At 41.9% G+C, this 16,528-nt stretch overlaps 1 protein-coding gene across 1 annotated transcript in view; it reads left to right on the top strand.

The window, feature by feature from the left end:
* Positions 1–16,528, top strand: part of dock4b (dedicator of cytokinesis 4b) — a 112,453-nt gene that overhangs the window by 24,574 nt on the left and 71,351 nt on the right. Inside the window, exons 2-7 of the mRNA XM_014985181.2 lie at positions 7,090–7,173; positions 10,169–10,209; positions 11,356–11,411; positions 11,479–11,575; positions 12,250–12,398; positions 14,185–14,269. Of these exons, the coding sequence (XP_014840667.2) occupies positions 7,090–7,173; positions 10,169–10,209; positions 11,356–11,411; positions 11,479–11,575; positions 12,250–12,398; positions 14,185–14,269 (512 nt within the window). The remainder of the gene's footprint in view (positions 1–7,089; positions 7,174–10,168; positions 10,210–11,355; positions 11,412–11,478; positions 11,576–12,249; positions 12,399–14,184; positions 14,270–16,528) is intronic.

Below are 16,528 nucleotides of genomic sequence, written 5' to 3'. Positions count from 1 at the left end.
AGGACAGCCTGCGGTGGTTCTTTGTCTTTGTGTACCTGACGATTTGCGGAAACCTGTCTCTCTTTTAGTAGGTGATGACTCCAACTAACGTTTTTTTTTTTGTTTTTTTTTTGTGGGGGAGTGGTTTGCCTTTCTTTGAGTTTGCATCAAATCTGACCAGACACTTTTGCAGGATTTTTAAGCTAAGAAAGCAGACAGAGTTCATAAACCTTGGACTTTGTCCACATTTCATGTTGTAGAGAGATTACTACGATGCTCCTGAATAGAGCATTTGCGTACAATTACTTTCAGAAACACCTTTGTGTCATTCCAGAAGGGTTAGGTTAGAAAACAAAAATCGCAAGTTTTGAAAATCATCACGTTTCAATGGACAAAGTGTCTGTCCAGTAAAATGAATAGCAAGGTAACAAGAGTACTACTTTGAACGAATGACATTAGAGTTGTGTTAACTCCAGAGGAAGTTGGAGAGCAACACGAGAGATGGGAGAATCGGTTCACAAGACAACTCTTCTAGAAATATTTCAAGACGAAACGCTACAAGGAATCATAATTTCTGTTTGCTACGAGCCAAATGGCGCACACAGGAAGAGAGGATGCTGTGGTCAGATAAAAGAAATGGAACTTGTTGTAACATTAACAAGGCACCCCGAACCACACCGGTACTACTGTGAAACGCGGTGGCAGCATCGTGCTGTGAGGAAGCTTCTTTTCTGCAGGTTCTGCTGGTTGGAGTTGATGAAGATGAGTGGAGCCAAATATCCCGGCAGAAACTTGTTGAATCCCTCAGTAGAATCAGAGGGATTCTACTGATTTACAAATGGATACATCCTGAAATTTTCAGATTTTTTTAAATATAAAATACATTGAAGTGTACAGTTGTATTTTGACAATATATATGCATGTATATAAAAAAAAAAAAGATGGATAGGACTACTTTGCTTCTACATGCTGGTGCGACATGCTTCTAGTGTCATTTAATCCAACAGATTTTCTGTTTGTTGCAGAGGCTGTGCAGTCACGTCGCCGAGCCCTGAGCTGCACTTTCAGTCATGCAGTCATTCCAACAGGAGTAATAACATTCCCCACACGGTCCGGCTGTGAAAGCCGCCCGCTCCTGCGGCGCGATTTAAGCGAAAGGTTTATTGTTGTCGCGGAGCAGGTTTTGTGACGGTGGCCGGGCTTGCTATCTGCCGGCACACAATGGCAGAAAGAGGAAGCTGGCGGCCGGCAATGGAGAGGGCTAAATGAAAGCCGTTCCTCCTCGGTGATTCCGCCTGCCCTGGTTTTTGTCCGAGCTGCCTATCAGACCTCTGCGTCTGTCTGCGTGTGTGTGTGTGCTTTTTCTTTTCTTTTTTTGTCAGTTTGTGCGTGACCGTCTGCCAACTCGAGCACCGGTTTGAGTCGGCAGGCCTTTGCTGCTTTTAAGCGGGCGGCGCGCGCTCTTTCCCCTCCTGCTGACCTCGGCAGGTCGTTCCCCTCTTGAAATGCGTGATTTCCTTCCCGTCATTCCGAAGCTCGACCGGAGGAATTATACGCACACGCACACACACACACACACACACACACACACACACACACACGTTTGCCTGATCTCTCCCTCGCTCACACCAAAGCTGTCAGGTACACCTCTTCAGCTGTCAGGCCTGCATTGACTTTGCTTCTCTGTGTTTTGGATTTTTTTTTTTCTTCCCGCCCGTCTTTAGAAGTCTCTGGCTGTGAACACATGCAGGACATTAAGCAGCTGCTTTTCCCTCCACCGCATAGAAACAGGGGATGCCTGAAGCCTCTGAGCCGGAGATCGCTCTGCGCGAACTTGGCGTCAACAAAACATAACTGAGCTAGCTTTGGTCTGAGTAGGAATGTTTCAGTCGCATTGCTGGAATAATAAAAAAATGCACTTTTGGTTTTGGCACAGGAGGTTGTTGCCAATTTTTATGTTTTTAATCAGTGTACCAGATGGGAGATTGAGCAGAATATGAGGGAGAAAAGAGGTACAACGCTGTTTAAGTTTATCCTCAAACACAATCAACAAACATGGATTGCTGAACAAAGAATCAAAGATGTCTATAAATTTGTCACTATTTAAAAGTTACTCCAATCCAACTCTAAAATTGACACTTCAATAAAAAACTATAGGAAAAAAAAAATCAGTTAAAGATGTAGTCAGCTGAATGAAATGTATGTATCATGATCTAACATCTATTCACCAAAAGGACCACCAGCAAAAGCGCTACACTTGTAAACCGCTTACTAACAATAATCATTAAAGGAAAGTATTTAAAACCTAAAATCCATCAAGAACGTTAAAGTTTCTAACGCCCAAAGGAATTGTTTTTATGGCCTAATTGGACTTTCTAAAAATCTAACTAAAAATTCAGAAGAAACCCGCATTGATCTGCCAGCTGTCGGCACCAGAACGGCACCATTTAGATCAGGGGAAAAAAATGCTTTTGTTATTCTGACTTGGAGTTGAGACGGCACTCCGTCTCCCTTTCTCTCACCTCGAGATATGGCTACGTTTTCGGACAACTACCCTAAAGAGAGTCACTAAGTAAAGCTGAGACTTTTTTCCAGATCATAGTAGAAAACATAGAGAGCATAACACAAAAAATAGACAAACATGACGTCGTGTACGAAGCAAACAATATTTTTAGCGCAGTTGCATCTCAAAACAGTGACTAGTCTTCTTTCTGACTTGATGGGCTAAGATTAGATCAGGCCTTTTCTCCACCTTTTAATCAATTTATTAACCCGTTTTTGTGTCTGCTAAGGTCCTTGCATATATGTAATTCACAATTCACGCACAACATTCTCACACACCTATTAAATATTCATGGTCTCTGCATTTGGCACCAACACAGGCCACTGGAGTCGCACCGGTTTCGTTGTTGTCAAATTAGCATATTAATGGCATAAATGGTGTATAATTAACAGGTGGGAGTGGATTATGCATGTGGATCATTGTGGGATCAGTCATTGACAGTAAAGGGTTAGGCTTATTAGGCTAAAAAGGAAAATTGAGGCATGCGTAGTGTAAAATTGTCCATGTGATGTATTATGTAACACGAGTAAAAGCTGTAGTCTCTCAAATCAGCAAATTCATCCTTTTTTTTTTTTCTCCCTTCGCTCCAGTCGTAAAGCACCAAAACTTAACCCTTTGATCGGCTGACTCATGTGAAGTTTGGTCTGTCTTCAAACGTTCAAGGAAAGCTTTGGTGTTCCTTCCCGCCCGGAGCTTGTGGCGCTGCATCTGTAAGCAGCTTAGACGAGGTGACGGGCAAACCCGACGTAACGCCGTTTGACGGGCCTCGGCTCCTAAAACACGCGCAGACCTAATCCGGAGCAGTCGGGCCCTTCTGAAGGGATCTCGACTTAGTCATCAGAACACAAATGGGAAATGGCAAACAGATCTCCGGGTATAATCCTGACAGATTACTGCGAGCTCTAAAGTGGTCGAAATGTAGCCTCTGACCTCGCAGTCACACGTGCCACAGTCGGGGAGTTAAAGGAACGATTGCTTTGAATCAATGCAGCTGTGCTTCTTCTGATGTGTGCATCAAGGCTGCAGATAATGATTTCTCCTCCTGGATTAGTCCAAGTGATCTTTGCTAATAGATTCTTAAATAATTACACGCCGCTTAGCTGTTACTTAGCCTTTTCTTTCTTTGCACCAGCTTTTTTTGCTGAATCTCAAAGTACTTGTTGAAAAGGCGTCTGAGTGACATTAAAAACAAGCAGTGGTTTGCTTCAAAGCACGTTCATTTGTTAGCATGGCCCCATCACACTCCAAGTCTAAGTTTTATTCATGTGTAGCAAGCTTTTGCAACAAAACTCTGCTGGCAGTCATTTGTAAGATAAAGCTTGAAATATGTTTGAAAATGCATTGATCACAGCTGATTAAAAACTCAACTTAAAGCCACTCAGACATGTCAATCCATCAAGTTTATTTGTGTAGCACATTTCAACAACAAGGCAGTTTAAACTGCTTTACATCATGAACATGTAAAAACATCACAAATGCATGCTGATCTCAGTCACCAAATTTAGTCACCAAATTTCATTTCATTTTCTTTTTTTTCATAGAACTTAGATCAATATTGGTGGAAAACCCATTTAAGAGCTACCATTAACCTCTCACTTTGATAGGATGTAGCCAACAATGGAGAAATGAAAAATAGATTTAAAAAAAATGCATTTCAGAGTAATTTCTGGATTATCACTTTTATAGGAGCTCGGATTTTCAAAGCACTGGCCTCAGCTGTTATTGAGGTGATAAGTACATTAAAGGACCCATCGACGCACCGCATTAGCATCAAGCCACCGAGCTCCTCACCGGAGACTCTATCGCAGGTCCCATATCTAGTATTACTATTCTCTTGCTTCTCACTCGTGACCTTTTCCCTCTGTAGCCAAACTTGACAGGCTCACGCTCTGCAATTGCTTTGCTTATTCATGAGCACATGGCTCTTCCAGGCTGCTGCCGACTTCCCGCAATGTTCAGCTTTTGGACCGACGGTGTGCCGTCACCGCTGCCCACTGGACCGGCGTCGGGTAGCATCAGAGCGCGTGTTGTTGTGTGTCAGGGCAGATGCCGGTTATCCTCGCGGCGGTCATCGTGAGCCATCTGGACTGGAAAGCGACGGCAGTCCAGTCAGTTCAACGGACGCGTTATTTATTCTTTTTTACGTCCGTGTTGCATTTTTTTTTTCCTTTTTAGCGTAAGCAGGTCTGTTTTGGTTTGCTTTGCTGCACTCATGCCTCAGTGATCCCCCACCACTGTGATGTGATATTTCTGTGATCACATACGCTTCTGTTTGGTTAGTTTTCCATTGCACTGTCCTCCCCCCCCCCCCTCGGCGCCCCCAACTCTGCAGCTATTGTGTGGTCAGACAGCCATGAATGGTATCCGTCTCACTGTTTGTGTTTGTGCTCTGGCATCATTCTGCACAAACTGAGCAACAAAAAAGGGAAGAAGAAGAAAAAAAAGCTCCCTTGAGATCAAACACCTTCTCACTGTTCTGGATCCACAATTTGGTGGTCAGTCAGCCTAGTTAACTAAAAGACAGTTGGACTGATGACAGGCAGCTGGGGAATAACAGACAGATAGCAGCTGGCTCGCGGATTGAGAAGAGCTAAGCTTTCACTTCGCAGCAGGAAAAAAAAAAGAATTAAAGAGTCGAAACTGAATAATTGAGCCTGGTGAGGCTGAGGGAGCAACTCGGAGGACTCTTGCGTCGGGCAGATGTGTTCTGTGTTCTGCCGTGACTTGTCCTCATGTAAATGTGTGAGTGACGGGGCTTTGAATAAATTACAGCAGAAAAAAACAAAAAAGCAACAGGCTTGTTTCCTTGGATGTGTGCGCTTGTCTTGGAGCGAATTACAAAGTCAGATGTGCGCAAACCCATTTTTAGAGATTGTTTCTGCAAATCCGGGGATAACAAGGAGCTGGTGATGCTTCAACACTGGCTGCGAAAGATGCAGAGACATTTATGGATTACAGCCAGGAGCAGCATGAGGCTGTTGTCCTGAGATGTACAGGAGTTACCCCACTGACTTAGAATTTTTTTAAAATCTTAATTTCAGTAAGTCAACTCAAAAAAGTTATTGGTCGACAACCAAAAAAATTGTCTGGGGTTTTCCCAACTGTTTTTATTGTAATTTTGACGTGTCGTATCCAAAAATCACGTTGGTTTTGTTCAATCAGGCCAACTTACCGAACTACAGATGCAACATGAGCATCAAAATACACGACTTGTTCTCACATCTGGATCGGTTTCCTGAGAATCTGGGATGAATGAGTGACGAGCAGGAGGAGCGACTCCATCAGGGCAGAAAAGAGACAGACAATTTTGCCCAGTGAAGACGTAACGTTCAATTTAAATGTACTTACCCTTATCAGTCTTTACTATTCAATTTACAGAAATATTTCAAGACTATATTTCTGTTCTTTTTTATGCTTGTGGGTTACAGCCAAAGAAATCTCTAAATTCAGTTTCTTAAACTATAATAGCAGTGGAAAATCAAATTTTAATGCAAAAATTGTTACGTTTGCCACCACACAGTCGCGGAGAAGATTGATATGTTGGCGCAGCAGTCGGTCCGTGACACCCTCCTTAGCTACAAAAAGTCATTGCTACACATGTTTTATGTCTGCAAACACTTTAATAGAAAGTGGAGAGGAAGGACAACGTTCAGAAAGAAAAAAGGTGCAGAAGTAACAGAGATGACCACAACTTGAAGAGTGTTGAATAGCTTCCCATGAGTTCATGCAGTTCACCCACAGACAGATTGTTGACCTAGACAACACTCCAGTGAACATGTTTTTTTGTTGTTGTTCTTGTCTAATATTCAAAGCTTAAAAAAAGTTTCTGAAAATGAATTTTAGATTTTCATAAGCTGTAATCCATAATCATTCAATAAATACTAATATTGAACTGAAGGATTCACTGACTCTCCCATCATGCGGCGTTCCAGTTCGATGTGCATTTCTAACTCGGATCGCACTTCTGCCGCATGTGTGTGTCCACGTGTGAATGGCTTCCTGTGTATCCATGTGTGTGCCAGCGTACATTGCCCTTTGAATGGGGCACTTGTGTGAATTTGCTGCCTGCGTGGAGTCAAGTTAATGTGCTGATGGGTTCGTATGAGCGCCGAGGTCCTGTGATATACGGGCAAATACTGCTGACTAACGCAGCTTTGAACGATTGATCTTTCAGTGACACTTCAGATTTTGCATCTCGATCCACCCGTCATCCTCTGCTGCCTATTTTTGTAGATAACTTTTCCACTTGCCGTCGGTGTATAAATTTGGGATCGCTGTGGTGGCGCAGCGGTAAAGCCTCAGCCTATTCTTGGATAAGACTCCTTATTCCCAACTTATAAAATATTTCAATAATTATTTTGTTATTGTTTCGAGTTTGAGCAGAAATTTAGGATTTTGATTGCGTCTTGCTCCTTACGCCTCCTGGTTTACATATTTAGTTCTAGTTTTTCTTAGTTTGTTTGTTTGTTTTTTTCTTTCCAGCTTTGCTTTTCCAATCCCGGAATGAAAATCGGCTCACGTCTGTGTTTTGAATCCTTGTTTTCCAGTGCTGGCCAGCTTCCGAGGGACCGTCCAGCACGGCCTCCCCCTGGAAATCGGAGACACTGTGCAGATCCTGGAGAAATGTGAAGGTACGCTGCACACGGCGACACACAAAGAGCCCGTTTTCTCAGAATGAAAGAAGGGAAAGGAGAAACAAAGTGAAACGCAACACTGGATGTAATGAAACCATTTGCTTCCGCTTGAGCGGAGCAGTAAAAACGCACAGATCACTTCTGCTTCTCGTTGGCAAAATATGTTAAGGATGTGATGACACCTCTTTCTGTGATTTCCCCTGTTAAAGCTCCCACAAATAATGCGACTAAATATATAGAAAGAGTGCATAGATTTCAAGTTTGGATTTATAAAGTAGAGATCTTGAAATTGACCTTTTATTGACAGACAGCATTTCCCCCAGTGTATTGTAAGCCTGGCGGGCCACCAGGCTAAGCATTGCTTTTTCTAAGTTTTTTTTGTTTGTTTGCATTTTTTAAGACTTTATAGTTGGTGTTCAGATAGTAATCTTTCAATAACACATAATCATCAAGTGATATTTAAAAATTTCCTGTCAACTTTAAATATTTTTTAACTCGAAAACACGACGGGACGTTGGATGGAATTGGTTGCCGTAGCGCCCAGCCGCCGGGCTTAGCGAGTTTTCTGGGGGAAAACATCGACTAACAGACTTTACATCTTCTTTCACATCTCAACCTTCTCAGACTTTGTCACGTTACAACCACAAACTTTAATGCGCTTCACTGGGCTTTTATGAGAAGCAGCATATAATTGCAAAGCGGAAGGAAAATGACAGATTGCTTAAAAGTGTTCAATAATAAAACTTGAAAAGATGAGGTGTTCATTTATTGCTGGTGACAAAATGATGAAAAAGTTCCAGATTCTTTTACAGAGAAATGATGAGATACAATATCTGCGAAGAAGAAGAAGAAAAAGTGAGCAGCATCCCCTGCACGACGAACGCCTGCAGAGATTTCTGCTGGCTTCATTTCCTCCAGCAGTCTTTTTTTTTCTTTTTCTTTTTCCCCCCAGCATCCTGCATCTGTTTTTCTCCTCTGCCCGCTTCTCTTCTAAAACCCTCCCGTTGTCGACGGTTCTCCTCTTGCGCGAGCTTCGCTTTCTGCCCCGACCCCTGTGACTTTTGCGAGTTTCCGAACAATCCGAAATCGTTTCGCCGCAGGGCGAGCGCTCTTTACGCACACTTTTACCACAAATAACCGGCCGTGCACAAACCTTTCAGTCACTTTGGTCTCTTCCGGAGCTCGTCTCTCACTTCCTTTTTGGAGATCGAAAAAAAAAAAAAAAAGAAACAAAAAAAAAGAAGAAAAAAAAACATGCGCACAGCCAAACAGACAGGCAGTCATGCATCTTGCCAGTCAGAGGGATGTGATATTGTGGTAAGGGACCCAGAGGAAGTAGACAATAGCAGAGCCAGCTGAATGCTCGGCCCAGAAGGGAGGAACTAAATCAAAATCCTGCCAGCAGCAAAGAGACGGGAGGGGGGAACTGGTGACAGCAGAGGAGACAGACTAATGGCTCTGCCTCATGTTGATACTATTGACACTTCTAAACACACCCGCTACCAGAGTGTCTTTACTGGCTGCTGGCTTCAGTTTGATAATGTACCACCTCAGCTATTGATTTTTGATTTGCCTCTTCAGTTCCGCTTTCTTTGCTAACTTCTTGTGGTCAGTGAATTCATAAACCTTTGTAAAAAAAAAAGAAAAACTAGCTTTGCCTGACATGTCAATAAAACCCGCTGGGCCGCTGTTAAAGGGATAATTCAGATATTTGAATGTTCGTAACTGTTCTTGTGTTTGTTCTGGCTGACTGTTTACTGTCACTCTCCTGGGGGTTATCCCTGAACTGTTCCTTTAAGTTATGAATTAATTAATTTTTAAAAAAAATCATGCTACCTGATTTGAACCAAAGCTGGTCACGTTTGCCGCTTCTTGCATTTAAATATTTCACACCTTGCCGTCTACTTCTCAGCTTACTGCCACAGAGCTTCGCATGGAGCCGCCACTGCTAGGCATGTTCTGCGCTGACTCATCTCTGGAAAAACTGAGCAAAGTTTCCACAGCGCAGACCAAGACAAATTATTCAGCGCTACCCTGACCGAATTTCGCCTGAAAAAGATGAGAGGTGCTAAGTCCACCGGTGCTCTGGCGAAATCTAATAGTGATTAGAATAATCTAATATATTTACAGTCCATCTGAGCTGCACAGCTAATGCTCTTATCTAGAGCGACTTACAATGGCTGTGGTGGCTGTGGGATGAGCTTAACCAGGCTGTTCTGGGTGAAGCGCATCAGCTCAGATGCACACAAATGTAAATTCATTAGATTGTTTCTGCCCGGGTTGGGATTTGCAAAGAGCACTGCATGTTAGCTAATTTGGTGCAGGTCCATTTTGGAGCGTGGAATGGTGTGGGTTCTTTTTTTCTTTTAATTTCCGGTAGTTACTTCTTCTTTTTTTGTTTTTTTTAATACATCTGCTTCTATGAGTCGTATGTATTTACAGAGTTTCTGTTTAGCTTGAGATTTTCTTTTCTTTTATTGTTATTTTTTTACCTGTCCTGCTCTGAATTCATATGTGGTATATATATTTACATGCTTTTTTAAAAACTTGTTTTTTAAATAACTTCAATGTCATAACTAGGCATTTTACAAGATAAGTCTCATCAATGTCTGATTATATTGAATCCAGTTGGGTCCAATTCAGTCAAATTTGATCCAGTCCACCCATACAATCAACACAATCACATATAAACTCAATAAAAGTTGTTGCACAATCAAGTCCCATTCCAGTGGTCAGCTAATGCTAATAGGTCAAACGTTATCCAACAAGAGAAGTGCACTAACTCAAAAGTGCTTTCCATCGGAAATTAAAAATAAAGGCTAAGCACATAGTAAATAAAAGCATTAGATCTCACAAACAGCTGTTTCCAGAACGCAATACCAGCACCGCTAGTACTTTCTGTGCGATGAACAAAACCCTTTTATCCAAGATTGTAAGTACATATAATCTCCAGTGACATTTAGCGAATTCCAACTGTGTTTTGTCTCCACAGGATGGTACAGGGGATTCATTCTAAAGAACCCTAATGTCAAGGTAAACAAACTTTTTCTTTTTAAGAAATGTGTTTTATCTCCTTGCTTGTAATGAAACTTTATGAAGCCTGCCTCAGGTATGTATTCAAAACCCAACAGCTGCACCAGCTTTCAAACCGTTTTAGTGTTGCCTTACGGTCTCTCCCGAACTGCAACAGTCGGTCATCTTAAAGAGACGCGTAGGAAGGTTTGAAGAGTCGCGCTGCGGTTCTGGCCCGAAACACAGTGGCGCAAATATGAGCGTGATGGAAACAGTAAGCAGAAACGAGCCTCCCCGTCAGAAATGGTCTGTAGATAAAGATGAAAGGAAGATGGGAGAGGAATGTAAAAACGCCTGGAAATTCACAGCAATCTGCCTCAGTGGTTGTTTAAAGAGCAAAACATGCAGCGGTGTTGAGTAACCTTTAAAAAGAAAATATTATACAGAGGAAATGCTGGTGTTTTAAAGTGCGTATCTTGTAAGGCTCTTGAAGTTTTACTTTTGACTGTTTAATTTTTTGAAAATTGCAATCTGGATTCACTGTTTTTGAATATACAGGGAGGTTAATATTGCTCACTTAGCTATTCATAGTAGGGACAAGTCTTTTAAAAGACACCATAGAATTGTATTCTACTTGATATTTGTCAAATGACTTATCTTTATTTAAGCGTGTGTTGACATATTTTTCCAAAATTTGCAATCTTTTGGGTCTGAATACGAGTCTGGTCACATTTACACTTCTTTAGATGAGTTTTAAGACTTGTAGCTGATGATGAAAAGCAGGAAAGATGTAGATATGTGTGTGAATAGGTGGGAAGAAGTTTTAGATAATGGACGGATTAAAAAAAAATGTATAGATAAATGATTGTAATGAATTTTGAACAAAAGATGGATGGATAGACAGAACAATCTAACACTTAGACAACGTGGAACGAGTTGGGTAATATAATACACAGTTTTGTACACGCTTTTCTTGTAAACCTTTAAGAAAAATGTGCATTTTAAGACTGTAGCCGTTCTCATCTTCGTCCTCCTACCTCAAACTTCATTTTATCCACACATACTTAGCTCTAAGTTGTTTATCACACGGACAGTCTGGTGCTAATGGCGCCAGAGGCAAACGGCAACGAGAGCGTTCCAATTAACCTGCCTTTGTTCAATCCAAAGGGAATCTTCCCATGCAGTTACATCCACCTGAAGAACGCCGTCGTGAAGAACAAAGGGTGAGTCTCCAGTTCGCCGTTTCCGTTCGTGAAAGCGACGACTCGTTCTCACGCAAACCTCTTGCAGGCAATTTGAGACCGTGATCCCCGTCGAAGACTCGGTCATCACGGAGATGACGTCGACCCTGAGAGAGTGGGGCGCCATGTGGAAGCAGCTCTACGTGGTAGGGATGATTACATGCATTCAGACCCAATTTCAGTGTGAGTTTATACGGGACTCGGTGATTGGAAAACGGTTAAAGCCGTTTCCGTGCCCTTTCATTTGCTGAATTGATTGCGTTTGTGGCCCATTAAGCTATCTGGGGGGCTGATTGAACTGAACTGATGAATACTTTGAGATCGAAGAGCATAGATTCGCTACAAAAAGCAGCAGGGCACTGAAGCTTATTAGCTAAAATCCATTTTTAGCTGGTTTTTTTTTCCCCCACCTCATTATTGTGACACTTTAAAGGGTGGCTTGTCACTTGTAAATTTTCAAGCTGGCAATGGTTGCACATTTCTACTCAGGCAGTGTCCCTCCATAGGCACCCTTTAAAAAAGTTTTAAAAACACAAATCTTCTATTGTTGGATAATCTGTTGCTTCCCAAACATTTCCTTTCTAATAGATTATCTTAAAATATTTTTTTCTTTGTATTTTTTGCAAAGAAAATTATTTAGATTTTTGAAGTCGTTTTGAAGTTGATGGCTGGAATCAGCCTGATCTAATTCCACCTGCTTCTCTCTAAATGTGCGATTTTATAAAATATAAAATATTCCGTCACGTTTGGCTGCGTCTCGTCTCAAAGCTTTCTTTCCCCCTCCTTCTCCTTCCTCTCCATCACTTTCACCTCCACGCAGAAGAACGAGGGCGACTTGTTCCATCGGCTCTGGCACGTGATGAATGAAATCTTGGACCTGAGGAGGCAGGTGCTGGTCGGCCACCTAACTCACGACCGAATGAAGGACGTCAAGCAGCACATCACGGCGAGGCTGGACTGGGGCAACGAGTGAGTATCAGGCCGTCGATGTTCAAGTAAGTCTTTCGTAGAAGCGATACGGGTTCGAGATCGGGTACGCCGTCTAAGGCGAGACATTTATTTTGGCCATTTTAAAGTGCAACTGTGGTTGTGATATAAAGTCACGATGTTTGGGAGATGTCACAATGAAAAGTCTTTGGCTTTGCCTGAAAAGTTTGTCCTCTTGTAGATTTTACAGCGAGCCGACTAATCTGTCATCAGCCCAGCCTCTTCCTGTTCGAGGCAGCAAAAGAAAGTTGAACCGATAATGTAAGATCCTCGAGCGAGTAACGCTCTGGACTCTGCAGGTCATATTTTTCTGCCATTCTTCCGAGGTTGTTGTTGTTGTTGTTGTGAGGATAAAAAAAAAGATTTTCTTTTGATGACTTTTCCATGAAGGTCAGACTCCTGCCGAGTTCAGCCACGTCTTTGATTTGTTTTTCCCAGCAACCCCACGAGCGGCGTCTCGTCAGGTTTTCTTGGTCTCGCCGAGTTCATCTTGACCTTCAGACGCTTCTGTTTTCGGCTCCCTCTTTTATCTCGTCAAAGCTGCGGGATCCTCCTGCTTTGTAGGCAGAAATTGTACACGATCTCCTGCATTTTCTATAAAGTGTTAAATTTGAGTTAAACATGAAAAAGACGTGTTTTCTACCAGGGAAACATTATCCTAAAGATATGATTGATTTAGATATGAAAGAGTTGCGTCTTGCACGAAGGTAAAGTCACATTAACAAGAGTCTGTTTGTGTGACCTTCAACTTTTCGAAGTGCTTTACACCATGAAAACATAATGCGGTAGTTTATTGGTGTAATGAAGCACCAATAAGCACTTTGCCCAATAGCATCAAAATCATCCAAAATATTGATGCCTTGAGTTAAAGGAGCTCAGTGTTTCGCCTGTTTTGCAGTTTTCTGGGAGATTAGTGGAGCATGCCAACAAAATAAGGGAGTAAATCTACCTCCAGGTCTCTTCAGGTTTGGTCGCGTTCATCTTACTGATTTGGTTCAACTAAACTTCTCTCAGGGGGGCGAAGGAAAAAAAAAATCTCTCCTCGCTTTTTGCCTCGGATTATTTCTTACACATTTTTGCAGCTCTGTTCTTCCTCTCCAGCTTTTCCTCGCTTGTCACACGTCTGTCTTTTGTCGTCACCTCCGCTCGCTGTAAGCGCGCTCCTCACTCGAATCAAGTCGGTCTCACACAGCCGGCGCTGGCTCCATCCCTCCTGCTGTTTGCCTTTCTCCAATCTCTTACCGCTCAATGCTGATGGGTTAAAAGAAGAAAAAGAAAAAAAAACCCTCAACTTGTGTCACATCCTCATTCTGTGTGCTTTTTACCTTTTTTATTTTATTTTTTTCACTCTCCCACTGTTGGCCGTTCTCAAACGTTCACACATTCATCATTAGTGAGAGGGGGGACATGTTTGGAGAGTCTCTCTCTGTGGGCCTTTTTCTCTTTTATTGCTGCAAAGGAGACACCTAGCGCTGGATGGTGTTGGTCTGAACCGCAGGAGAAGGGATGATGAAAAAAAAAAAACGGTTTTAACTCTCACATTGGGAGAGTTGAGAATCGAGACTGGAGAGGCGCATAAGCGGATATGAGCAACTGCTGAGAGGTGCAGGAGGACAGGGCAAACGGAAAGGAGCTGAAGAAGAAGTGGGACCATTTGTCAGACGGATTTAAAACCCCGACTGAGGTGGCAGTCGTGTTGGTTTTTGCAGCTGCGCGTCACAGTTCAAAGCACTCTGTGTCTGATTTGTCTTATCTGTGTTTGTTTTAGACAACTCTGCTTGGACCTGGTGCCCAGGCGGGACTTCAGCATGGTGGACCCAGACGAAATCAGCGTAACAGAACTGTACAGACTGGTGAGGACTCCTGATGTTGGTCAAAACCTCATTTATTGTTCACATGGTTGAGGGATTTTTCCCTTTAATGGTTTTTCTACCTGTGTAAGTGTTGGGCTGCAATCTTTCGCCTTATGTTTTACTGACACTGTTGATTTTTTTTCCTTTCTTTTTTTTTTTTTTTTTTTACTTCTAGGTCTAGGAGTCGATATGATTTTTTTTTTTTTTTTTTTCCCCCCTGACTTCCTTGGTTTCCCTTAATGCACTTTACAAGATTAGCAGGGCCAATTCCTATTAAATCATACAGAGTCCAGTCTGAGCAAAAATCAATTTGACTCAATCATAATGCGATCCAGTTGTATGATCACCATCACAACCCATTATGTACTGTACAAATTAATCCAACATATCATAGTTAAAACATTTAAAACGCAATGTCAGTAGGTTACAGTTTGTAAATATCTAAAGAAACTCAGTTGATTTAAGCCCTGCACACACAGAGAGAGGAGTAATGTATATTTTTGTGCTGTAGGACAGATTTGCCCGTTCTTCCATATTTTCCTCCTTTTCTCCCCCCCCCTCTCTCTGCCTTTTCCTCCAAAATTTTTCCCACCCGTCTTCTCTTGAACCCCATCCACTGTTACCGTGGCAACCACTCCTCTGCCCCGGCTCAGAGCAAAAGGGGGGGGGGATTATATCACACGTACTCTCGCGCTGTGTCGGCTTTCGCTTCAGAGAGGGGTAATTGAGGCCCTTAATCCATCTGTTTCATTTCGGTTGTTAGCCGAAACAAAGGCAGCCGTAGTGGATGAAAGCAAAACAACACACCTCTGTTACAAAATAAGCAAATGACTGCAATTCCCAGCTACAGTGAAAAAAAAGAAAAAAGAAAGGCACTCGCGGCATGTATCCATGAACAAAGACCCAGAAATGAGATTACACAAAGGCACAATAAACCATGTAAATGCTGTAATTACATCAGCGTTTCTCCGTGAGATCTTAAGTTGTGAAAAAGCCTTCAACTTATGCATTTTGTGATCTGTTATTTTGTTGTGGCTTACATAAGAGTTTGTTTTTTTTATCAGAAAGGAAAACAAAGAGACTGTGTAAAGTTGATGACGGCAAAGTTAACAGCAAAAGTACTGACTTTAATAACTTCCTCCTGGAAAGAGACACTGCAAAACACAAAAGTTAAATGTCCATTCAATGGAAAAATTACACTGATTTAAAGGCCTTCAAAGAAAAGAGACACGGTTAAACCAAGACACAGCAGAATGGATTAACTTTATATGGGAAAAAAAAGAAACTTGGAACCTCCTAAGTTAATAACAGCAATACCTCCATCAATTTCCCAATCCAGGAAGTGGATATAACTAAACATACGAGCACCAACGTGTTTGGGCAGGCCGACTTTATGCAGGAGATGAAAACAAAGGCGGTACTCAAATGTTACCTTGATGACGTCCTGTAACTTGGAGAAACACAAACGTACACAGAATCAGTGGACCAGGAGAGCTTTCTGTGGAAAAGACGATATTAAAACGGTACACATGTAATGGCATACTGGTTGTACAAGTGGCTCTATTCGGGAAAGGTTAACTTCAAGGTCAACAAATCATGTGACATTTGAGCGGAGGCAGGAAAGAAACCTTTAGCTAAGCAGTACAGCCATGTATTACTATCTAGCTAGTAAAATTTGTGACGTCCAGAAGTTTGAATGTTGGATTTATCTTGAGAAGTCGGTAACATCGTGCAACATTGAGTCGTAAGCTCTTCTGATTTGTCTGTAAAAAAAAAAGAAAAAATGACGTGTCTCAGTTTTTCTGTACTTATTCAGAAAGTAAATTAACACCGTTTTGAGATTTTGGCTTTAGGGAAAGGATAAGAGGATTACTTTACTATCAGAAAAGCCTCGGTTTAATTTGCGGCTCTCCGTATTATATTGCCTTCATCCTGGTTGCAAGCAAAAATGCATAAATTTGTTTTGAATTTGACTTCTACAAATAAGTTGTTTTTTTTCTTCTTCATATATTTATATTAAAAAAAACTTATGTAGAAAGAGACATAGACTTTTTTTTTAAAAAACCACTAATTGGCTCCCTATTCTCAGCCTGAGTCAGCTCACTTGGGATCGTCTCCTACTGCCCAAATGCAATTGAACCTCATACTTCCCACTTAGTCCTTGGAGATTGAGATTAGTTCATTAATTGTGGTGAATCATACAACTGTGAAGGATCACTCAGGCCTGGCACAGGACGTGCTGGCAAAGCTTCCTGTTTG

Source organism: Poecilia mexicana, unplaced genomic scaffold, assembly GCF_051168715.1.
Source record: "Poecilia mexicana isolate PSO_F unplaced genomic scaffold, ASM5116871v1 scaffold_23, whole genome shotgun sequence".
In the NCBI taxonomy this organism is placed as follows: Eukaryota; Metazoa; Chordata; class Actinopteri; order Cyprinodontiformes; family Poeciliidae; genus Poecilia; species Poecilia mexicana.
The sequence above is the reverse complement of the archived record's forward strand: the minus strand, read 5'-3'. Positions and strand labels throughout refer to the sequence as shown.